The sequence below is a fragment of the Saccopteryx bilineata genome, chromosome 4 (genome assembly GCF_036850765.1).
Source record: "Saccopteryx bilineata isolate mSacBil1 chromosome 4, mSacBil1_pri_phased_curated, whole genome shotgun sequence".
NCBI lineage: Eukaryota > Metazoa > Chordata > Mammalia > Chiroptera > Emballonuridae > Saccopteryx > Saccopteryx bilineata.
This window is the reverse complement of record NC_089493.1, coordinates 203453595-203477781: the sequence shown is the minus strand read 5'-3', so window position 1 is coordinate 203477781 and position 24187 is coordinate 203453595. Positions and strand designations below refer to the sequence as shown.

At 45.8% G+C, this 24187-nt stretch overlaps 1 protein-coding gene across 2 annotated transcripts in view; it reads left to right on the top strand.

Annotated features, from left to right (window-relative positions):
• The window catches only part of LHFPL2 (LHFPL tetraspan subfamily member 2), a 190273-nt gene that overhangs the window by 145320 nt on the left and 20766 nt on the right, over window positions 1-24187 (top strand). For both annotated transcript variants that reach the window (XM_066273631.1, XM_066273632.1), the window contains one exon: window positions 16914-17545. In XM_066273631.1, coding sequence (XP_066129728.1) covers window positions 17116-17545 — 430 coding nt within the window. In that variant the 5' untranslated portion in view covers window positions 16914-17115. The remainder of the gene's footprint in view (window positions 1-16913; window positions 17546-24187) is intronic.

Here is a 24187-nt window from a genome sequence, read left to right as displayed (position 1 = left end):
CAAAGGCATAGGTTCTGCAGAGCCACCTGCTCTCGGGGGAGCCCCTAGTCTGGGAAAAAGGATGAAAGGTGATCAAGTGCTCAAAATGCCTGACTTTGGGAGCTGAAAGTGACACTGGTGATCTGCAGATCTTCCATCTTCCTTTGTGCCTGAAGAGCCATAGTAGCTAAGGGTGCTGTGCATGGCCACATGCCAGTTACTGACAGCCTAGACCACAAGCCACATTTCCCCTGCTTCCAGTCTGGTGTTTTTCCCTCCACATATGACTTTGCCATTTCACAAACCTCAGACTGTAGTGAGTTAATAAATAGAAGGTGATTTTTGTGTGTTTGTGGCTGTGTAGAGACAATCAGATCTTCAAGAAGAGGAAAATAAATGTTAACCACTATGATAATAATAGTATTGATTCCTGCCACGTATTGAATACTTAAATTTGTAACTTGCTTTATATGTATGGGTTTTGTAATCTTTTAACACCCTGTGAGGCAGATACTTTGATCACTCCCACTTCAGGGGAGTGAACTTCACTGTCCAAAGACACAGAGCTCATTAATGATTCAGCCAAGAGATCACATTGAAATAGATCTTGCTCTGTTTTGCACCATTTCTGTCACAAGACTTCTTTTACATGGAGAAAATTGGGATTTGAAGGTGAGGCTTAATACCCACATCCTTGCTGGGTCCCAGAACAGGAAGCTCTAAATGGCAGTGCCAGAGCTGTGGCCTCAGAAGTGGCGTGTTGAGTGGGGTGGGGGTGGGGAGGCTGGACTCTGTTCCAGGAGGGGTGGTCTATGTGAATGGGGCACTGAGCATGTGCCAAACCTTGTTCTAAGCTTATTATTTATTTAGCTTAATGGAGCCTCACAACAAGCCTACGTGGCAGGCTCTATTGGTACCCCACTTGGCAAACATGGGAGCTGAGTCACAGAGGCACATCTGTGCCAACGCCACCACCTAGAAGTGGTGGAACCAGGATTCAGATTCAGTCAGTCTGGCTCCAGTCTGAGTCACTCCCTGGTGCTGCCTTTCTGGATGAACTCACTGGGCTGGAAGGGCGGAGCAGTGGGTTGGTTAGCAACCTTGAGACTGTAGCTATTGAGCTCACCCTTATCCGATGGGTGAGATACCTTCCCCAGAACATTGGCCCATATTTTATGCTGGGCCCCAGAATTGTTAGCCACCCTACACATGGGAGAGCATGGCACTTGGGATGCAGAGAAGACTTTCGCTGCTGTATACGGGTGTTTTCTCATTAGCCCTGTGGTGATCAGGGGTGTGGGAAGTCATTTACTGTAAAGAAGGCTGTTAGTTCAGAGAACTGTGTGTCAGCACTCCAGGGATGTTCCTTTTTATTACCTAACCAAAACATAGTCTGTTTTTTCCTCTCCATTGATTTTCCCTAGGTTCTCCAGCCTAGCACCTTTCTCTTACTAAGCTGTGTGGGTTCTCAGTGAGTCATCCACTCTGTTCTGGCACATGCTGGGGAGGATGGTGGCAGAGGCCGACTATGGCACCTGGAGTCCATAGCACTGGACGTATGTAACCCTGGAAGGGCTTCCACTTCACCCACCCTTGTTTAGCAGCCCTGTCAGTCGAGAAGTTGGCAAACAGGTAGTTAGGGACGTCTCTTTTTATGCAAGTGAACCTAAAGCCATTTCCTCTTCCAACCTTTCCAGTGATTTTGCTTTTAACTGGCTTAGTCTTCTGACACATAGTCTCTTCTTCTGAGACATCCCATTGAACTTTATCTCTATTTACTATGCCTCACTATTGTTAGAAGCTATAACAGGAAGTCCCTGTTTCCAGAGATTATTGGATCATATGAGTAAGTACGAGGGTTCAGCCTTCTAGAATGGAGTTTTCTCTGACAGTCTTGAGCTTTGAGTCTCCACTGAACTGAAGAAAGCTAACTGGGCCACCTCCTCCTGTTGGGGGCAGTCCTGCATCATTTGGCCAGTTCAGTAATGCAGGCCAAGGCTGTTTTCTGCATTTGAGGATTGTTCTGTGTCTGCAAGCACCTGAAGCTCCTGGTAACTGTATGTTGAACTTGCTTTTCCTCGAAGAGCAGTGTGTGTCTTTCTGGGAATGACACTGAAGCTCATCTCTTTGCAAAACACAGTTTGAATTCTAAATATCCGGGGAATTCCTCTAGTTAATAGATGAAGAAAATTTAAACCTGTCTGTGGTTTTTAATTTGGCATTCTTCTCATAAAACTCAACAACAAGCAAACAAACAATCCAATAAAAAAATGGGAAGAGGACATGAACAGACACTTCTCCCAGGAAGAAATACAAATGGCCAACAGATATATGAAAAGATGCTCATCTTCTTTAGTTATTAGAGAAATGCAAATCAAAACTGCAATGAGATACCACCTCACACCTGTTAGATTAGCTATTATTAACAAGACAGGTAATAGCAAATGTTGGAGAGGCTGTAGAGAAAAAGGAACCCTCATACACTGTTGGTGGGAATGTAAAGTAGTACAACCATTATGGAAGAAAGTATGGTGGTTCCTCAAAAAACTGAAAATAGAATTACCTTATGACCCAGCAATCCCTCTGCTGGGTATATACCCCCAAAACTCAGAAACATTGATACGTAAAGACACATGCAGCCCCATGTTCATTGCAGCATTGTTCACAGTGGCCAGGACATGGAAACAACCAAAAAGCCCGTCAATAGATGACTGGATAAAGAAGATGTGGCACATATACACTATGGAATACTACTCATCCCTAAGAAATGATGACATCGGATCATTTACAGCAAAATGGTGGGATCTTGATAACATTATACGAAGTGAAATAAGTAAATCAGAAAAAACCAGGAACTGCATTATTCCATACATAGGTGGGACTTAAAAGTGAAACTAAGAGACATTGATAAGAGTGTGGTGGTTACGGGGGAGGGGGGAGAGGGAGAGGGAAAGGGGGAGGGGGAGGGGCACAAAGAAAACTAGATAGAAGGTGACAGAGGACAATCTGACTTTGGGTGATGGATATGCAACATAAGTGAACGACAAGATAACCTGGACTTGTTTTCTTTGAATATATGATGTCGCCCCATTAAAAATAAAATTATTTAAAAAAAAAAAGATCTGTTAACAAATAATTTGGCGTTCTTGTGAGGGAAAGTTGAGAACCATTGGGTAATTTGATCTCTGGCTGTGAAATCACTGAGACAGACAGTGCTTAATGAACTGAGTGTAGAGTCAGTGTACAAATCTGTCTTGCTGATTTTTTAGATATTAAAAAAATCTACAATGACAGCCTGACCAAGTGGTGGCGCAGTGGATAGAGCGTCAGACTGGGATGTGGAGGACCCAGGTTCAAGACCCTGAGGTTGCCAGCTTGAGCGTGAGCTCATCTGGTTTGAGCTCACCAGCTTGAGTCCAGGGTTGCTGGCTTGAGCAAGGGGTTACTCGGTCTGCTGTAGCCCCTGGTCAAGGCACATATGACAAATCAATCAATGAACAACTAAGGAACAGCAACAAAGAATTGATGTTTCTCATCTCTCTCCCTTCCTGTCTGTTCCTATCTGTCCCTCTCTTTGTCTCTCCCACAAGAAAAAAACAAACTACAATTACAAATGTGTGTGTCTATGTGTCTGTGTGTAGTCCTGATCACACAGTATTTCATGGGTCTTAAATACAGTGTGTCCGTAAAGTCATGGTGCACTTTTGACCGGTCAGAGGAAAGCAACAAAAGACAATAGAAATGTAAAATCTGCACCAAATAAAAGGAAAACTCTCCCAGTTTCATACCTATTCAGTGCAGTTTAATGTGGGCTCACGCACAGATTTTTAGGGCTCCTTAGGTAGCTATCCCGTATAGCCTCTACAGACTCGTCACTGACTGGTGGCCTACCAGAACGGGGTTTCTCCACCAAACTGCCGGTTTCCTTCAACTGCTTATCCCACCGAGTAATGTTATTCCTATGTGGTGGCGCTTTGTTAGAAATGCGCCGATATTCACGTTGCACTTTGGTCACGGATTCAAATTTAGCGAGCCACAGAACACACTGAACTTTCCTCTGTACCATCGGCATCTCGACTGGCGTGGCCGTGGGCTGCCCCGCTGTATACACGGTGTTACGTCATCATCTGCGCATGCGCACATGCTGCCACATCATCCTACAGAAACTGGGAGGGTTTTCCTTTTGTTTGGTGCAGATTTCACATTTCTGTCGTCTTTTGTTGCTTTCCTGTGACCGGTCAAAAGTGCACCATGACTTTATGGACACACTGTAGATAGAGAGGTAAGGCACTAGAGGGGAAATTTCAAAACATAGATTGTTATATAGAGCCATGTCTGTACACATTTACTTTGTATGTTTTGATCTTTATCGCATGTGTGTTTGATACAGAAGTCCTTAGGCCGTTTTCAGATCGTTCTCTGAGCTTGCTAGCTTTCAGACCGTGTGTACTTTGGACACAACACAGGGTGGTTCAGAGTGTCGAGCTGCAGGTTGTATCTTTGGTTGTGAAAAGCCAGCATCACTGTGAGTGAAGTAAAACAAAACAAAACAAAAAAACAAAACCCTGTGACATTGAACTTTTCTGTGATGCTTTTAGAAATATGAACATAGTCTACAAAGGACTTTGGTCTTTTACTTTAAATCATTTAAAAACTCTGAATTCCAGTATTGCTTAGCAGTATTAGTTCTAGAAACAGATATGACCTCAGTGAGAATCTAGTTTTCTGTTGTGTTGATGTTGCTGCTTTTTTAAGTAGTGAACAATGACTAGCATGGTCTTGATCCCTGGGCAAATCACAAACTAGGCTCTTGACTTTTAAGGATATGGGTTGCCTTATTATTCGGCCCAGTTTATGGATAATATCCTATAGTGAGAATTAGAAACACATCACTTTCCTGAAAGCTTTGCAAGCAAACCCCATGGCTGCTTGCAGCTTTGTGATGTGCTTGGACTGTTTGTTTTAATGGGATCCTGGGTGAAGGTCACTACTGTGAGCTGATCCCGTCCTCTGCCCTTCAAGAAGTTCTAGGGCTGGAGTTTGGTTAGCTTGTCGGCCAGTCTGGGATGAGGCTTTTGTTGTGTATGTGTGTCACCCCTTAACAGTTGCTTGGAACCTTGACATTAAGGGTCAGCTTTAGCATGAACCACTCCTGTTTTTTCAGTCACCAGTATTAATGGTTCCAGTTTTCAGGGCCAGAGGACGTGTAAGAAAAGAAATAATTTTTTTTTTTGCCATTTTTAAAGTACCTGTGACTATTTCCAGATTAACATTTTTGTTTAGTACTAATTATTGAGTTTATAAAATGACACTATATTGGGGGGAGGATGTGTGTGTAAAGGATTTGGTTCAAAAGGAGGTGGCCCTAACTTAAAACTACTTCAGTTTTGTGGGATCTATAAAGCAGAACAAATGGAAACACTCAAATATACAGAAAACAAAGTGCAGGCTGCCAGATGGCAGTCAAGTTGGGGGCTGGGAGAAGAGGGTGAAGGGATTAAGATTGCACAAACTGGTAGTTACAAACTAGTCCTGGGGATCTAAGAACAAAGGCGCAGGGCCAAAGTACAGCACAGGAGTCCAGTTATTACAATAACATTGTAATAACTGTGTGTGTGCCAGGTGGGCGCTAGACACCAGGGGATCACTTCATAAAAGTATATAAATGTCTAACTACTACGCTGTTCACCTGAAACTAATATATAAAATGACATTAAATGCCAACCTCAATTGAAAAATAAAAATTAAAAGTATTGATTTAACACAACAGATATACGCATGACCTGGTTAGGTCTTCAGTCTTCATGGAGGCCACCAGTTATCACCCTTAATGCTACATTCTCTTCCCTCAACTCTGAAATGGCCTTCATTCTAGAAGGAATGTTTTGATTACCATGGTGGAAAGTAGGTGAAAAAATTTAAAGTGCAGTCATGGCTGACAGCCCACCTGTGACTTGCTGCTTCCGCCTGTGCTGGAAGCTTTGATGTGGTGTTTCCCGTTCTCTGCTGTGACTGGCTACATCAGACTGCTGTTACTTTTCATTCTGTGGCCAGAGGCCCAGGCCTTGGTCATCCTGCTGTTCTCCTCCATGAGCTCGCTTTGTTAGTTGATACCCTCACTCTGGCCCTGTGGTCTCCATTCTTTGGAAAGACCTGGCCTGACCCATGTTGGTGACAGATGTCTGGGTCAGTACCTTTGTTCTGTGCCAATACCTGGTACCAGCTGGTCCTGGAGGCATCTCTGAGCTTCCGGCTGACTGAGCCTTCCCCTTCACACCAAGCTCAGGCCTCTCTCCCTGTGCTTGTTAGAAGCAGGCTTCCTAGTGGCAGGCCAGCCTGGTGGCTGTAGAAGGCAGCCGGAGCCCCCTGGGCTGGAGAGAAGAGAAGCAGAGAAAAGAAAGCAGAGGCAGCTCCACGGGAGGCAGGACTGTTTGGAAAGAGACCTCAGGGAAGTGCCTGAGACACTCTGATGTCCTCATTTACTTAACAGGGGATTTTTCTTATTTCTTATTTCTTCCATTAATTAACCCTAAAATAAATATATTATAATAAGAGAACAAAATCTTTATTGTAGCATCTTACCTCATTGAACTGGTTGATGAATGCTTCTCAGATAGTTGCCAAGCTTTAATGTATGCCACTAGATGACTTTTATTATTATTTGATCTTAAAAAGTTCTTTGTCATGCATATGGTGGGGGATGGTGACATTAAATTTAACCTGACACCCAAAGAGACAGGACAGATGGGCCCGCACTTTGACCCTACCAGGAGCTGTGGCCCAGAAAAGTTTAGGTGGGTCTGTGATCCTGAAATACAAGCATCAGCAGCAGAAGTTTGGTGTATCACCCACATTGTGTGTCTGTGCATCAAGGGTTGGCAGTGCCTCCGCTTTGTCTTGTTGGGGACCACGGCCAATGGAGAGCTCTTTGTTTGGGGTTTTTCTGATTTCATGGGAGAGGGAAGAGAGCTGGACAACAAAGCCCCAGCTCATAACTCTTATGCTCAGAAGCAGCATGGATTGGCTGAAGCCAGACCTGTGGTCAGGCCTGACATAAATGGGCTGGAAAACAGAACTCTCCTCCAGGGAGGAGCAGAGAAGATTTGAAAGAATAATGTAGTCATCCACAAGAGCTTTCCCAGACGCTGCCAGTGGGGAAGGGCCTCTCGTTCCAGTTGATTCTTAGGTTTTCGAGTGTGTTAAGATTTTGGAGAGAGACTCAGAAATAACAGGTGGCATAAATCCTCTCCATTTATTATGTTTGGGCTTTCCTAAGCTGTTGGCAGGGAATCTGGCTGGTGGCATTGTATCTTGTGGACACGCAGTTATTCTTTATGCTACTGTACAGAAGGGACTGGAAAGCCTGCAGCTGCTATAACAACGAATGCTGGTGCTCCCCAGTGCTGGGAGAGGCTGCCCAGATGAGCCAGAAGCTCTTTCTTCTTGGGAGTGTTCTTTACTCTCAGAGTTGAGTCACTATAGAGGGCATTGGAGTTCCCCCTCCATGACTCCAGAGAGTTCATGAAGAAGGAAATTACGCATCTTGCTGTTTATGTGTAAGTTCTTTGTTCCCCACCCTTTAAGCCTTTTCTCTATTAAAACTCTGTACTTTCTTATGGATCCTGAAAAGACTGAGGCTCACTTGAAGACTTACATTTTGCCTGATATCACAGAATTCATTATGAATGTGAAAAATATGCCTGATATCACAGAATTCATTATGAATGTGAAAAATATTATGTTTAAAAGTAGATAAAAAAGTGACATTAAAAGCAACTTTTCAGGTTCTTATTTCATTTAAATAAACAATAAGACCTTTTGACCCACAGTATATATAGGGCATAGGCACATTGCCCCTGGCTTATACTATCTGAGCTAAATGAAACTTGAGTGTCTATCGCAAAAGTTGATTTTTCAGTCCCTCTGGTCTGATAGAAGCAGAGAGACACGTAAAGAAAGACTTGCCGGGGGGGGGGGGGGGGGGGGGACACAAAAAGAAAGACGTCTCCTAATGATTTTAACATGATAACATTTATAGAAGGAAAAAAGTTATACAATGTGTAAATGAGCTTGAGAAATGTTTAACAATGGCTTACTTAGTTTCTAGAAATTAAGAAGGACCAGACAAGTGGACCATGCCTCAGGATGGCAGTATAAAAATAGGCCCTAGGAAAGGTGCTCAGAAAGCAGCCTGATGGGATAAGGAGTTGGAATGGGCTCAAGAAAGAAAAAATGGCCTGGATCAGTGAGTTAAAGAGCAAACTTGACAAGAGCAGAGCTCACTGGGTGCTCCAGGCCAAGAAGAAAGAGGCCTTTAGGGTGGTTTGGAAAACTGAGACCGTGCTGCCCAGTGGAAACACCAGGCCGCCAGCAGGTTCCAGGGAAAAGAGAGGCATCTTGTGAGGAGAGGCAGGCTGGGCTCAGAAACTGTGTAGGTTTGCGTGCTAAGATCCTTGAGATTCCATGACAGTTTGAGTGGCCAAGGCCACCTGGACATGTACTGAGTGGTCAGTCCTACTCTGGGAGAGGGATATTTTTTTTTTTTTTTTTTTTTGCATTTTTCTGAAGCTGGAAACAGGGAGAGACAGTCAGACAGACTCCCGCATGCGCCCAACCGGGATCCACCCGGCACGCCCACCAGGGGGCGACGCCATGTTGCGACCATCCTGGGTGTCGCCATGTTGCGACCAGAGTCACTCTAGCGCCTGGGGCAGAGGCCACAGAGCCATCCCCAGCGCCCGGGCCATCTTTGCTCCAATGGAGCCTTGGCTGCGGGAGGGGAAGAGAGAGACAGAGAGGAAGGCGCGGCGGAGGGGTGGAGAAGCAAATGGGCGCTTCTCCTATGTGCCCTAGCCGGGAATCGAACCCGGGTCCTCCGCACGCTAGGCCGACGCTCTACCGCTGAACCAACCGGCCAGGGCCTGGGAGAGGGATATTTAAGAGAAATAAAGGCCATGTGGTCAAACTTGGTGTTTTCTGAGGCAAAGTCCAAGACCTTCTGATGGAAGTAAAGAAAGTTAACAGCAAATGAGCTCCCAGCCTTAATAACTGAGGGTAGCCTGGGAGGGGAGAGGATTTTGCCATTTGCAGAATAGAGATTACAGAAAACAAAAGCTGACTTTGGTCTGTGATCCAGAGAAGCTGCTGGGACCCAAGGAGAAGCAGGATTAAGGGTCCGTCAGCTCTGACAAGTCAGATTCTGAATCCTGTCAGCCTGCCATCTGGGGCCTAGAGATTAGCATAGACCTTAAAATTTTTTCAGAAAAACAACTAAATGTGTACTTCATTTAGTAAATACTGTCAGTGTCCATCCAGATTAAAGAATATGACTTGGCTCTTTATTTATTTATTTATTTATTTTCTTTATAGGGACAGAGAGAGAGAGAGTCAGAGAGAGGGATAGATAGGGACAGACAGACAGGAACGGAGAGAGATGAGAAGCATCAGTCATTAGTTTTTCGTTGCGCATTGTGACACCTTAGTTATTCATTGATTGCTTTCTCATATGTGCCTTGACCGCGGGCCTTCAGCAGACCGAGCAACCCCTTGCTTGAGCCAGCGACCTTGGGTCTAAGCTGGTGAGCATTTTTTTATTTTGCTCAAGCCAGATGAGCCCGCGCTCAAACTGGTGACCTCGGGGTCTCGAACCTGGATTTTCGGCATCCCAGTCCAACGCTTTATCCACTGCGCCACCACCTGGTCAGGCTTTTTTTTAATTTTTATTTTTTATTTTAGAGAGGAGAGAGAGAGAGAGAGAGAGGAGAGAGAGAGAAGGGGGGAGGAGCTGGAAGCATCAACTCCCATATGTGCCTTGACCAGGCAAGCCCGGGGTTTCCAACCAGCGACCTCAGCAATTCCAGGTCAACGCTTTATCCACTGCGCCACCACAGGTCAGGACTTTGCTCTTTAGAATAGACCTTTTCAAACTGTAAAAGTTTTAGAAATGTTTTAAACTGCACCTACAGATGTAAAAACTGTCCTTGGTGGGAAACTCCCAGAGCAGGGTTCTCTCCACTGCTGACTCTGCTTCGTCGTGGGGGCTGGCTGTGCACTGTGGCGTGCTAAGCAGCAATCCTGACCTCTACCCACTAGATACCTGTAGCCCTACACCCTCGAACTGTAACAACCAAAAATGTCTCCAGGTGTCCCCTGCAAGGGGGGAAGAGGGAGAACTGCCCCTGGTTGAGAGTTATCCTGAAGTCTGGGGGAAAGGGGTTTATCACTGGAATTATTGTGGAATGGATGTTGGCAATAAACAAGTTATTTTGAACATGTTGAGACTGTAACTCAAAGAACAATGTAATTATTAGTGCATTAGAACCCTCTTCCTGAAATGTACCATAGTCAAAATATCTGCATTTCCATAGTGTGTTTTAAGGAGTGGCCAGGGCAGATGAGGGTTTTTAAAACCGTCTTTGGTAGTTGATTTTTTTTAAGTCATGTAAGGCATTGAGCCTTTTGTCCCAGCCCTGTCCCTACAGTTCTGAAGCTGCTTTTGTGAAGGTCCAGGTATCTCCTTCATGCCCACAAGGGTTACTGGGCACCACCTGAGCTGGGGGCACAGCTGGTGTCCCTGCAGAATCACTGGTCCCAAGGGCCTGTGTGGCCTGGGAGCTGTGCTGAGGGCAGGCAGGCTGGCTCTGTCCTGCTGAGCTGGCACATCCTTGCCTCTCCTCTCCAGACCCCCTCCGCAGCACAGGCAGCTACTCGCCAGGCCCAGCTCAGTGCCTGCAGGCCTGCCTTCCTCCTGACTGACCCAGAGGCATCACTGTGAGTGTCCTGGGAGCTTGTGAAAAATGCAGTTTCTGGCAACAGCTCCAGAAAGCTTGATTCAGTGTGAGGGACCAAGAGCTTACACTTTTTAAAAATCAGTGGCCTAGCCTCCCCCCCCCCCATGGGGGTGGCGCAGGGGCCATGCGGTGAGCAGCAGCACTCTAGAAGCCCCTTCCAGCAGGGAAGGTAAAGGCACATACAGAGTCCTGTCTAATCCTCTGGCCCTCCCAGAAGGCACAGGTGGAGGCACAGTGGCACCTTTGGATGTCCTGAGTGTCTCTGAGGGAGGTGGGGATAACGGAACTCGGTGTCAGCCAAAAAATGGCCAGTAATGGAGGAGCAAAATACATTCTTCTTCATAATATATTGGTTACTTGGACTACATGGGTCACTGTAGCAAATTCATTATTAATAGGAGTTAATATAGTGGAAGTACTTATAGAACCACAAATTGTTTAAGCTAATCATGTGATGATGACTAATTCTAGCTAACATATGCTGAGCACAATGAATTGGGAGCTGTGCTGAGCATTTCACATGCACTTTCTCCTCTAGTCCTCGTGCAGCATCCGGAGGAAGATGCTGTTAGCCTGTTTTGCAGATGAGGAAATGGAGGCTAGTGGACGTCAAATATAAACAGCCTTCAAAGGACACACTGCTGATGAGTGGCTGAGTGGAGACCTGATCCCAGCTCTGCTTACAAAGTTCTCAGAACACTGCGAGCCCAGCTCGCGCGGTCGGTGCCCTTACCCACCATGACTGGCCCAGTGCCTGTCGCCTCCTCCACACTGCTGAGGGGTGAGCAGAGGGCCAAGCTGGAGAGAGGCAGCCGCAGCAGCTCAGTTGGTCCTTTCTAAAAGGAAGCCTCTGAAGGTAGAAGACTGCCCCTTCCTTCTTGTCACACAGATCTTTCCTCATCACAGTAACCTGCGCTCTGCTGGTTCAGGTCAAGCCTCCCTGGAAGGGCTGTCTCTTTCAAGTTGTAGCTCCCTTTCTGGGCCTGCAAATCTGTGTATTTATGTTATATATAAAATGTGGTTCCATTTCCAAGAAACATAGCAAACCTTTCTCAGAAGCAAACTTTCTCTGGCAGAGGACTTCTTTAGCTTCTGGGATGGCGTCTCTCAGAACAGGGCTTCTCAGCTGTGGTGTCAGAATGCACCAGGGAGCTCCTCAAAAGACAGAATCTTGCCCAGACCAGCCTTCTGACCACTTCCTCACAATAATTCGGGTTCTTTAGGACCAGAGAGAACCCTGTGCGTGTCTCTCCAGACAGACAGACAGACACACACACACACACAAATGTATAAATGTATATGAATGTGTAAAATCATTCTGATTCTGAAGTGTAACCCCTATTATATTCCTCCCAAATACGATGCACTAGGAATTACACAGCATCACTTACCAAGGGTTCTCCCAAAAATATTTAAGCTGAATCTAAACTAGCCATTAGATTTAACCTCCAGTTTCTGTAAAACAGGATAGAGAACAACTTTAAATGGCTTCATGAGGAAACAGACCCAGATTTTTGGATATTCTGTAAGACCACTGGCCTACTTGCTTCAAAAAGTCAATGCCAAGGGGAAAATGCCCATAGGGAGAGAAAAATAAGGGTTGGAAGGATTTTTTTTTTTTTTTTTTTGTATTTTTCTGAAGCTGGAAACGGGGAGAGACAGTCAGACAGACTCCCGCATGCGCCCGACCGGGATCCACCCGGCACGCCCACCAGGGGGCGATGCTCTGCCCCTCAGGGGCGTCGCTCTGCCGCGACCAGAGCCACTCTAGCGCCTGGGGCAGAGGCCAAGGAGCCATCCCCAGCGCCCGGGCCATCTTTGCTCCAATGGAGCCTCGGCTGCGGGAGGGGAAGAGAGAGACAGAGAGGAAGGAGGGGGGGTGGAGAAGCAAATGGGCGCTTCTCCTATGTGCCCTGGCCGGGAAACGAACCCGGGTCCCCCGCACGCCAGGCCGACGCTCTACTGCTGAGCCAACCGGCCAGGGCGGAAGGATTATTTTTGACTACGAGAAACTAAAGACACATAACTAAGCGCAATGCATGAGCCTTGATTGAGCCATTGTTTAAAAAAAGGACTATAAAAACGGGGCAGGGTAGGGAAATTCGAGTGTGGACCAGGCTTTGAATATAAGGGAATGATTGTCAGTTTTCTTGGGTGTGTTGATTTTATTGTGGTTATGTAAGAAAATGTGCATATTTTAAGGAGGTATACACTAAAGTACTTAGAGGTGAAGTGTTAAGACATCTGCAACTCATTTTCAAACAGTCCAGAAAAAGAAATGTCTGGCAAAATGCTAACACATATTCAGTCTAGGTGTTCGTTGTCTTGTCTTTTCAATGTATATCTATGTTTGCAAATTTTCATTATAAAGTTGAAAACCAGAACCCAAATGAGTAAGCAAGGCCATATTCTTAGAACTGTGTCTGTCATGGCCTCCTTCATGGACTTTGCTGCTTTTGTAATGGTTGACAGAGTAGGCTTCTGAGGCAGCTCTGGCTGAAGTTTGTTCAGGTTGCCTCTACCTTTCTAAAGGTAGATGTGAGCTTGGCTCCGGGTTTCTATTAGGAAGTCTCGGAGCCAGCTGAGCTCTCCTCACATGCACCTTCTTCCCTTCTCACCGATGGCAGGAAGCTGCTGAACACAGGGTCCTGTGATGGACGCTGCACACCTGGTCCAGCTCTGCACAGCGCCTTCACCCTTTAGATATCAGGGATCAGTGGAGAACACAGACGGACCGGACATTTATCAGTTCCTCCATTCTCTGTTTCTGACAGTAGTTATTATTCTAGGTTTCTGCAGAATCATTTTTTCCCTTATTATTTGCTAAGAGGCTTTACTGGGTGGATTGTATGACAACCATTGGCAGGGGTAGTTAACCTTTTTATAAAAACCGCCCACTTTTGCACTTTTGCAGTGCTGGTCAACCTGGTCCCTCCTGCCCACTAGTGGGTGTTCCAGCTTTCACGTGGTCAGGTAGCAGAGCAACCAAACTGCACCGCGATTGGCCCACCATGAAAGCTGGAACGCCCACTAGTGGGCAGGAGGGACCAGGTTAACCAGCACTGCAAAAGTGGGTGGTTTTTATAAAAAGGTTGACTACCCCTGGATCCACGACCATCAGGGACGTGGTAGTAGGTGTCCTGGAGGGAAATCAAATGTATTGAGTGGTCCATGTCAGTGAGGGCCTGGTTTTATTACTTGAGCTTTGAGGAAGCAGGATTGCACTGAATAGCCCTGGAACTCTGTACCCCTGTAACAAGGATCTATTCCCCTTGGTAGAGATGCTGTCTCAGTAGGTATCCCTGCACTTGGGCCATGGCCAAAGTGGGACACTTTGCAGAATGCAGATTACTCTGGAGTCCCTTGCTGTGCTGTTTCCAAGTTTTCCCTGTTTCTCCAACCTGAGGACTTTCCTTGGATGGTCAGGTTTTGCCAGTCAGCCTTATGTATCCTGGTAATTCTCTTACAGTAGTAATTAGCTACTATAGAAGAATAAAGGCCTCACTCCAGACATTCTGGCATGGATGTAAGAATTTGGTGCAGTGGATGGGGGGACAAGGACTATCTATTCTAAACTTAAGCACATGGGTCCTTAAATAATCTTGCCTTAAATTTGTCACGGAGCATTTTGCTAAGCCCGTATGTGCCATCTTCCCTTCTGAGGTCTCACATACTTTCTCTTCAGAAGTTGCAACCTAATTGCATTCCTGACTCTGAGCAGAGCTTGCTGACCAGGACAGAGGACATTTGCCATATTCATTAACATACAAGTCACCTGAGAGGTTGTAGCGGTCCTGAGGTTCTGCAAGAGGACAGATACATAGAGAGAGGTTTTATATTCACATTGACCACTGCCATTAAACAGAAGAGGGCAGGGATGGAGATAGGCTGGGCATTAACAGTAAGTTGGCTTCCTAATCAAATTGGAAGACTTTGTGGAGCTTCATTTTCTCCCAACAGGCTGGGCTCTCACTTGTCTCAGAGTGTTTATGAGCCTGATGGGTGGGCACAGTTTCTTGGGGACTCCAGGGAGTCATTGTGACTGTTTTCTTGTTCTCATTCAGAATGGCTGCTTTCATTATTAACAACCTCTTCCAAAGCTCTTTTGTACTGGTTTTTCTTCAAAACATTTCTATTTAATTATATGGGGGGGGGGGGTGGGCAGACGAGAATGAGTGAGTGGGAGTAGGTTATACTTCTGGCCTAATGCTAATTTATTTTTCAGGGTTGAGTTTGGCAGTGGGTCAGGCAGTGGGGAAACAGGAAGTCAGACTAAGACCCTGCCCTGAAAGCCCACCAGGGAAGCATAGACATCACTGACCTCATTGGTCTCTAAATAACCTGTGCTTAATCTTTCTCTGCATGTAATGGCCAAGTTTCTGTTATCTACTGAGCAAATAACATCAGTTAAATTGTTGTCTGACCAGTGTCACCATGTTAGGGGAAAGCCCCTGAGGGAAAGGAGTTGGTATTTATTGAGCACTTACCGTGCCACACACTGAGCAAGGTGCTTTAACAGATTCTTGCTTACTCCTGACAACATTGTGAGACAGGGCGCTCTTATTATCCCCATCTGGTAGATGAGGAAGCTGAAAGCTGAGGAAGCAGATCCCTGAGCAGTCAGACATCACATGGCCCAGTCAGTGGTGCAACTGGAGTTGGAGCCCTGACCTGGTGGATTCCAAAACTCTTGTAGTTGAACATACCACCGCTCTCCCTTCCCCAGTCCTCCAAACTGCCTCATTATGCACACACTGACAACTATGTGCCTGTTTTTAGAATTGCACTAATTTCCCAAAACAGTATTTTGTAAGAAGACTTTTAAATGTGTTGTATTGCATGAGATTAGTCGCTCTCACTAGATGTCAGCTGGCATGGTATAGAAACTTTGACCCCAGGCTTCCGTATTTCCCCACTTCCCACATTCCCTCTCTCCCCACCTCCTGCCAACATGCCATGGGGCTCTTTGTAGTTGACATGACCTGGGTTAACAATATCTAATCGTTCAGAACAGAGCCATCCACCCGGATGTCAAACGTGACCTCGGAGAGAGGGCAGAAAATGGGGCTGCCAACAAGCACTGTGGCCTGTTTCAGGCTTGAGCTGTTAGAGTGAAGCCCTCTGGTAATGAAGCCATTTGTCCATGGGAACAGAATGAGTCCTTGTGAGATCAGGAACAATGAGCATGTTGAGGTCCAGACCTGCGGTGAGTGGAGCTCGGGCAGAGGCACATGTGATGAATTGGGACAGTTCCTTCTCTACAGGCAGTTTCTGTTGTCAACAAGTCCACTCAGTGGTGAAGACACTTAATCAATGGTTATTTTTTAATAAGTTCCCCAAATGACTAAGTCATGCATTTTTTTCTTGAGTTTTAATTAGTACAGTTTATTTTGTCTAAAAATGGTCCTCTGAGAAATGGATAAAAAATAAGTTTGGGTAGCAATGCATTATTATTTTTGATGGCATTGTTTCTTTTTATATTCTCATTTAGCTGTGAAGCAAATACTCTGCCTATACTAGTCATTTGATTCCCAGGCAAAAAAACTAGGTGTTGCTGTTCTCTACTGTTAAGGAAAACCTTCTGGTGCAGGTTTATTTATTTTTTAAACTTAGCTGGTCTAGTATCAGAATAGCAGGCAGAGAGACCTGTAAACTTTAAAAAGCATGGCCTGTCAGTTGACAGTTTGCTGCCAGTTATATCAGGATCTGTCTGGATCCCTATGCTGTTTGACTCTTTCTAAAAAGAGAGGAGCTGGAGCCCGGGGCCACAGCATGCCCTGGGGTGGGTGGAGGGGCTGGCACGGGCTCTTGCCCCCCCCCCCCTCGTCTCGCTGCCTGAAGATAAGGGAGCCGCCAGTCAGTTCTGAGTGTGGGAGGGGAGGACGGACAACAGAGGAGACCCGCAAATGTGCCGCGAAGGGCCGCGTGCTGCCTAGGCACCAGGCTCTGCTCCAGCACGCTTCTGTGAGAACCCGAGTGGCGACCTGGGCGAGCAGGCGGGCCCGAAGGTCAGTGGTGCAGGGAGTTGGGCGGCAGGGCAGCGGGTCCAAGCTCACAATGGGATTGGGGACCTGCAAGTTCGCTGGCCGTGGCCTCGGGGGCGGGGCCTGGCACTGCTGACCGCCTCCTCCCTTCTGCCCCTAGGTGAGGCTGGCAGCCGCGCTCCGGAGCTCCGACATGGCAGCATGACAGCCTGGCACGGTGCACCAGAGGCCTGGAGAAAGGAACTCCAGCTGTGGGAGTGAGTGCCCTGCCGCAGCGACGTCCCTGAGGCCGCCTGAGCCTCCTTCCCACCGGCTTCTATTAATCCCGTGGACTCCTTTTTTTTCCCGCCTTGAACATCAATATGTGTCATGTCATTGTCACCTGTCGCTCGATGCTCTGGACCCTCCTGAGTATTGTGGTGGCTTTTGCAGAGCTCATTGCATTCATGAGCGCAGACTGGCTGATTGGAAAAGCCAAGACCCGCAGCGGTGCCGAGTCTGACCAGCCGAGCAGCGGCCCCTCAGAGCCCTACCACCCCACCCTGGGCATCTACGCCCGCTGCATCCGCAACCCCGGGGTTCAGCACGTCCCCCGGGAGACGCTGTGTGGGCCCTACGCCGAGACCTTCGGGGAGATCGCCAGCGGCTTCTGGCAGGCCACTGCCATCTTCCTAGCCATCGGCATCTTCATCCTCTGCACGGTGGCCCTGGTGTCCGTTTTCACCATGTGTGTGCAAAGCATCATGAAGAAAAGTATTTTCAATGTGTGTGGGCTGTTGCAAGGAATTGCAGGTAAGTGTGCGAGGGAGGGGAGGGGCCTGAGAGTGGGATGGGCTTGGTGTGCAGGGCACACACTCACAGACTCATTTACTGCTGGTTTTGAAGACCCTTTTCTGTCTGGCCAGGTTGACTTTGCGAAGGTAGATTCTCAGCCATATGAGCACGCTGGCCTAGTCACTCCCCTCTAATGGAGAGTAGTGTCTGTTCTTGGCCGTTCCACATTCTTCATTGCTATTTACTCCAGTTATAAGTTGTTGGGTTTAGTTCAGGGGTCCGGAACCTATGGCTCGCGAACCAGATGTGGCTCTTTGATGGCTTGCAAACAAATCTTTAATAATAAAAAAAAATGTTAAAAATATAAAACATTCTCATGTATTACAATCCATTCATTTCCAACCTCTCATGTTCATGGTTGCGGGTGGCTGGAGCCAATCACAGCTGTCCTCCGGGACAACACCAAATTTTTATTGGATAATGCATAATATACACGGGTCATTGTATGGCTCTAAACGGAATTACATTTTAAAATATGTGGCGTTCATGGTTCTCTCAGCGAGAAAGGTTCCCGACCCCTGGTTTAGTTGGAGTAACTACTCCTACTCTTTGCTTTTCCCATTAAATTAAAAGAATGCTTTCCAAGTAGTGTACCCACTGAGGAGTTAGGCACCCTGCAGCAAGCACTCTATGCTGAGAAGGAATGTAAATGTGGGTTTCCATTCACAGGCTGAAGCTGGTTGCCACTGGCTGTCAGCCCCAGCCCAGATGATTTCAGCTTTGGCAGGGGAAGAAGCGGGCTGGGAAGGAGTTGGTATCAGCTGCTCTGACTTTAATATTCTGGTTTAAATTGTCTCCTGAAGTCTGACAAATGTTCTGTGCAGACCAGAAAATATAAACTATTTCCACTTTCTGGGAATATCTCACTAATGAGCTGGTTAGAAATTGGTGGAGACAAAGGTATCAGCCAATTTAATGGTGACCAACCGATAGCGGTGGCTGTGAGCCACAAGAAAACTGCCAAGGCCATGGCATGTTTGGACTTTGCCACGTGGCTCTGAAGGTGGATCCTGACCCAAGAAGGGCAGGAATCAATGTGTCTAGGCTCAGGGACTTGTTCTAGATGGCAGAAACGCACAAACGTGTATGTGTGTGTGTCTGTGTGTGCGCGCAGCAGTGTGAAGACATCCTCAAGGAAGTAGAGGCATAGACTTTTGCTTTGATTTTCAGAAGAAATTAACATTTTCAACAATCATAACTAAGCTATTTATTGATCTGGACTCTAACAGAAGAAACAAATCCACTTACAACCCTACGTGAAAGGCACAGGTGACTCATCCCCTCCCCAAGTTCTAAAGCTGCATGCACAGAACCAGAACTCCTCAGCAGTGCAGATGAGCAAACCCTGAGCCTGGCAGTGTCCAGGCCTGTGAAGAAATGGAGCCAAAATGAATTCATTCATCTGCCTTAATAGAGAATGCTGAGCTCAGCAGGGTTGGCTTCCAAATAAACAGGTCAAACAGTTCCCCTCCCCCCAAACAGCTGATGTTTTTGGTTCCTCAAATCATAGGGGTAGGCCCCCTGTAAGGGGTGTGTGTGTGTGTGGTAATGGATCCAGAGAAATGACAGAGGACTTGCTCCACCATCCTGGTCTGTCTGCATGGGGGATACACTTGAGGCAAATCTCTGAATGCTCATCTCTTTACCTGCCAGGATCAGCTATGCCAGGAATGGTCCAGGCACCCACAGGCACTCCTGGAATTTGGAAGGCCAGGAATCTAATTTTTAGCTTTGCAACTACCTTGAGATAAATGCACTACCTCTCCAGACCTTGGCCTTCCTCTTCTGAAAAATAGGGAGATTGGACAATGTGACCTTATCTGAGATTTTCTTTTTTAATCTTAGATTTTGATTCTGTGAAACTCATTGTCTCCTTTTTGATTCACTTTTGAAATCTGAAATTTATCCCCTTCAGTTTGTCATGTCACCTCCTAGAAATGTTAAATAAGATTATTTCAATACCAATTCAAATTTTTCTTGTAGAAGAAATGCTCCTACTTTATTCCCCTGACACAGAGAGACTCGGGGTATGTGCATATATGCATGTGTGTATCTTCAAACTTTTGTTGAGAAGTATGACCAAAGGCTTTTAGAAAGTCAGTATGAACATATAGATGAAGGGAAGCCAGCACATAATTTATTAAGAGTTCTGGTTGACCAAAGAGGCAATTTTGTGTGCATTTATGGTGAGTTTTATCAATATGCTGGTATGCAGGTGAAATTGGTTTGTTATGCCTAAGAATGCTTCTCATCCTGAGAAGCAATGCCTTCCAGCAAATCAGTGGGCATTTACAGTGAGAAGTGGGGCATCTTAGGCCCAAACACCACAACCTGTCTTTTACAGTCATGCAGAAACAACTTAGAGATACCCTTGAGTCTTAAATACTATTTGCATGTAGTTTTTAATAAGATGTTTATTTTAGTTCATTGAATTCAATCTCTAAGAAGGTGGATTAGTCCAACAAATCTTTTGGTGCTTGTTTGCTATTTCACATACTGGCAAGAGCATTCATTTTGGCACAAAGATTAGTGTGTACCTTCAGTATTATTTACACAGTCCAATGAGTTATTCTTGACTGCTCTCTTTCTTTCTCCCTCTTTCTCTGTCAGTATGCATCAGGCCTCTGGGAAGAAGGGGTTGAGAAGAAAAAGTAGCAGCACACCCTTGGTGCAAATCTGTTGGTCACATGTCTCTTCCAGCTTACCTTTTCTAAATAAAATCTTAATTTCTCCCCACACCCATCTCTCAGGTTCCCCATGCATACACATAGGAGCTTAAGAGGTCTGAAATTAGTTGAAATTATAAGTTGGCAGGAGGCAGAGGTTCCTGTATAGTCGGACTGTCCCTCTAGGGCCCACTGATCTGAGACTCAGCACTGAAATGTGGGAAAAGCAGCTGCTTCCATTCTTCCAGCTGAACCGCATCCCTCTAAGAAGAATTCATGGGAAAGAAGGATTAAGCACTCATCAGCTGGCCCTCGTGTTGGGGGAAGGCATCTGAAGGGATACTCACTGGGCTCTTTCTCCCGTCATGGATGGGGGTCTACACCAGGCAGCTCAAGCCAACATAAATGACAGCCTTGGGCCTTGACTCTTGTGGCTAAGAAAGTCTGTGTGTCTGAAGCAGCTGACTTGCTTTCTTTCTGCTTGGCCAGTCTGTTAACAGCATCTGCTCAGCCATAGCCTCAGCCTCAGCCAAGGACTCAGTGCAGCTGGAAGCATCAGTCTTTCCCTCCCCCCCACTCCTTCTTGCAGCCCTGACTGGCTCTGTTCGACACCGAAACAAATGGTGAAAAAAGTAGGCTGTTGCCAGAGCAAAAGGATATTCTCTGGAAATACATTCAGACTGTTTCTTCTTACAACTTTCATTTTGGCAAAAATGACAGTTTTATAAATTGCAACTGGATGAAAATTACAAGACATTGTAAGCATATGCCTTTACTACACCTAATTTTAAAGAATAAATAGGCAACAGGCATTATGGCCTTAATTGGCTATAAAAATTATAAATCTTCAAAATCATGATATTTTGATTTCAGAAGCTGAATGTAAAAGAAATCTGCTATTTCAGTGGAAATCTCAACATCTGGATTACTTAAAAAATAATGATAAAATACAACTCGACTGTAAACTCAGCAGGATTTGCCTTTTAGGCCCATTAGGTGGGCACCTAGCTGGCACTTCCTAAATACTTGTGCATAAATGCCCTTGGTGTTCCACACTCACTCTCAGTAGCAGTGTAAATTCAAGCCTCGGCCTGGTCCTGGATCAGACCTGACCTCACCTTAAAGGCTGTGGAATGGTGGTGACCAACTGACCTCAGTTTAAGCCTGTTTTCTCACTTATAACATGGGTATAACAGTAGTTTTAGTACATACCTGAGGGTTTGAAGGATTAAATGAGAGAATATTGAGGAAGACTTGAACACAGGGCATGGCACACAGTAGATAAGTGGTAGTGATGTGAATTCCTTGGCAGGTGTTAGTATATTTTTTGTTTCCTAGAATTGCTGCATTCTAAGGAATAGGGATGTCTTTTAAAGTCTTTAGAATTGACCTGGTTCTGTTGAAATCAACCATGATTACACTGTATGGTGCTATTCCCTGGTCCCTCAAAAGCCTGCATGTTGGGGCTGAAGAGTATAGAGCAGTCTTGTGACTTTGGTGGGATTACTGTTCTTAGACAACAGCAATTTTTATAAAAAGCTAAAGATAGCAGTTGAATTGACAGGAAAGCAAAGAACTTTTTTCACTCCTCTTCCCCTTGACATATATAAACGTTCTTCATTCCTCTCCTCTCTGCAGGCAGCTTCTAGCAGCTCAGTGTTGATTGTAGGTGGCTTCCCCGCTCCCTGGCAGAGTAAATCACAGGCTGATTGGTCTTCATTGGTGAGGACTTGTCTAGGACTTGGCAGAGCCAGTAATATACATCAGTTCATAGCCCTCTGGGAGTCATTACAAAAGCTGAGTAATTGGCCAGCCGGGTGGTTTTTGCCAGCTGTCTTCCTTAGGTTGTGACCTGGATGTAATCCATAGTGAAACCATAGAATACAGAGATCCAGGTTTTCCATGACAGCATCAAGCAGTTTGTTTTTGGAAATGCATGAAGGGCTCTCTTAGAACTCTGTGGAGTCCCCAGTGACTCAGGTTTGGGACAGAAGCCATTAAAATGAGCTCAGGATTTGGCTCACTTGTGCTGGCTTGGACTATTCCACTGGGGTTGCCATGAGGGTTGAACTAGCACATGAGATGCTGGGCCTGGCTGTCTGCTGTCTTCCTGTCTCCCCTCCGATGCTTGTTTGCATCTTTGTGTCTGGTTGGCTCTTAAGCTCTCTACTCCCTCTAGCCTCCGTCTACATCTGTCTCCGTCCAGCAGGACTGCTTCTGCAAGCTGTTCCATCAGTCTGACCAGATAGATTGCTGTGGGGCTGAACTCTGCCTCCGCTGGGTTGGGCTAGAGGGTTTGCTCGCTGCTCAAGGCTTTGTGTGCAGACTCAGCTTTCTTGGAAGTGAGCAATAATTGAGGATGAAGGAGGACAATATGAAAAAAGAAGGAAAAGGAATAAAAGGAAGAGAATCCTAGAAAGGAGAGTGGAGGGTTTTGCCTTTGCTGCTTTGTGGAACTGCTGTCATAAATAGGAATGTATGTGGACATATGGATAGGCACATGAAATATACCCTGATCATTATCCAAGACTTGGAATTCTTTTTTTTTTTTTTTTTTTTTTTTGTTAGTCAGTGAGAGGAGGGGAGGCAGAGGCAGAGGCAGACTCTCGCATGTGCCCCAACTGGGATCCACCCAGCAAGCCTACTAGGGGGCGATGCTCTGCCCCTCTGGGGCCTTTGCTCCATTGCTTGGCAACCGACTTATCTTAGCACTTGAGGCAAGGTCATGGAGCCATCCTCAGCGCCCAGGGCCAACTCGCTCCAATCAAACCATGGCTGCAGGAGAGGAAGAGAGAGAGAGAAGTGAGAGGGCGAGGAGTGGAGAAGCAGATGGGCGCTTCTCCTGTGTGTCCTGACCAGGAATTGAACCTGGGACATCCACAATCCAGGCCAACGCTCTACCACTGAGCCAACCAGGCAGAGCCATCTAATTGTTGTAAAAAATAACCTTAGCAGCAAGAAGGCAACCACAACTCAACCTGGTCCCAGCAACCATTTTGATTTACCCCATGCCCTACCCATTCATTCCCAGGACAAAAAGGCCAGATCAGGCGTTGAGGAGGAGACAGAAATAAGGGGTTTGGCATGCAGACAGAAAGAGGAAGAGATTCCTGACTTTCACAGGGACTTTGCCCCATAAATTTACACCTGAAAAGTCCACCTGGCTATCCCTGAGAAGGTAGTGTGTGATCTTGGTTGCCCAACTTCAAAATATCCTCAAAGAAAAGGCATCAGGAAAGTAGAGGGTACATCCCACTTCTCCTTTCCTGTTTTAGAAAGAGGCACTGGAAGCTCTGACTGTCAAAGGCAGGTCTTGATTTCTGGCTCTCTGAACAGTAATACCTCTGTCAGAAATCAGTTCTAATATTCTATGACTAAATCAGTGTAAGAATATTACTGATTATGACACATTTACTAATTCACGAACCTTTAGTAATCCCTTGGTGAAAACTAAAGAATGCAGAAATGTAAGGCAGCCAGAATTAAATTTCATTTCAAGTAGTTTTTATTGGATGCCTACTGAATGCAAAGACCTGTAGACTCAGGTCTACAATTTCTTGAGTTTCCACTCTTTATTAGAGTCACCGTTTCATTATTACTCTAGAGAAGCAAGAAGAAAAAAAATTATACATAAAGAGAACAAAGAACTCAACCATATCTTTAGATAAAAAAAACTATCTAAAAGCAAGTGGACAAGGCAGGCATTAATTTAAGTAAATCTAGGGACTGGGATCTATTTTTGAAAAAGTAGTTAGAAGATGTAGAAGAAAAACTGCAACTGTCTTAAAATTCAGATATTCAGCTTTATGTAGTAATTCAGTGATTTTCAACCTTTTTTGAGCCGCCACACATTTTTTACATTTACAAGATCCTGGGGCACACCACCTACCAAAATGACACAAAATGACACTCTAACACAGTACATATTATACTA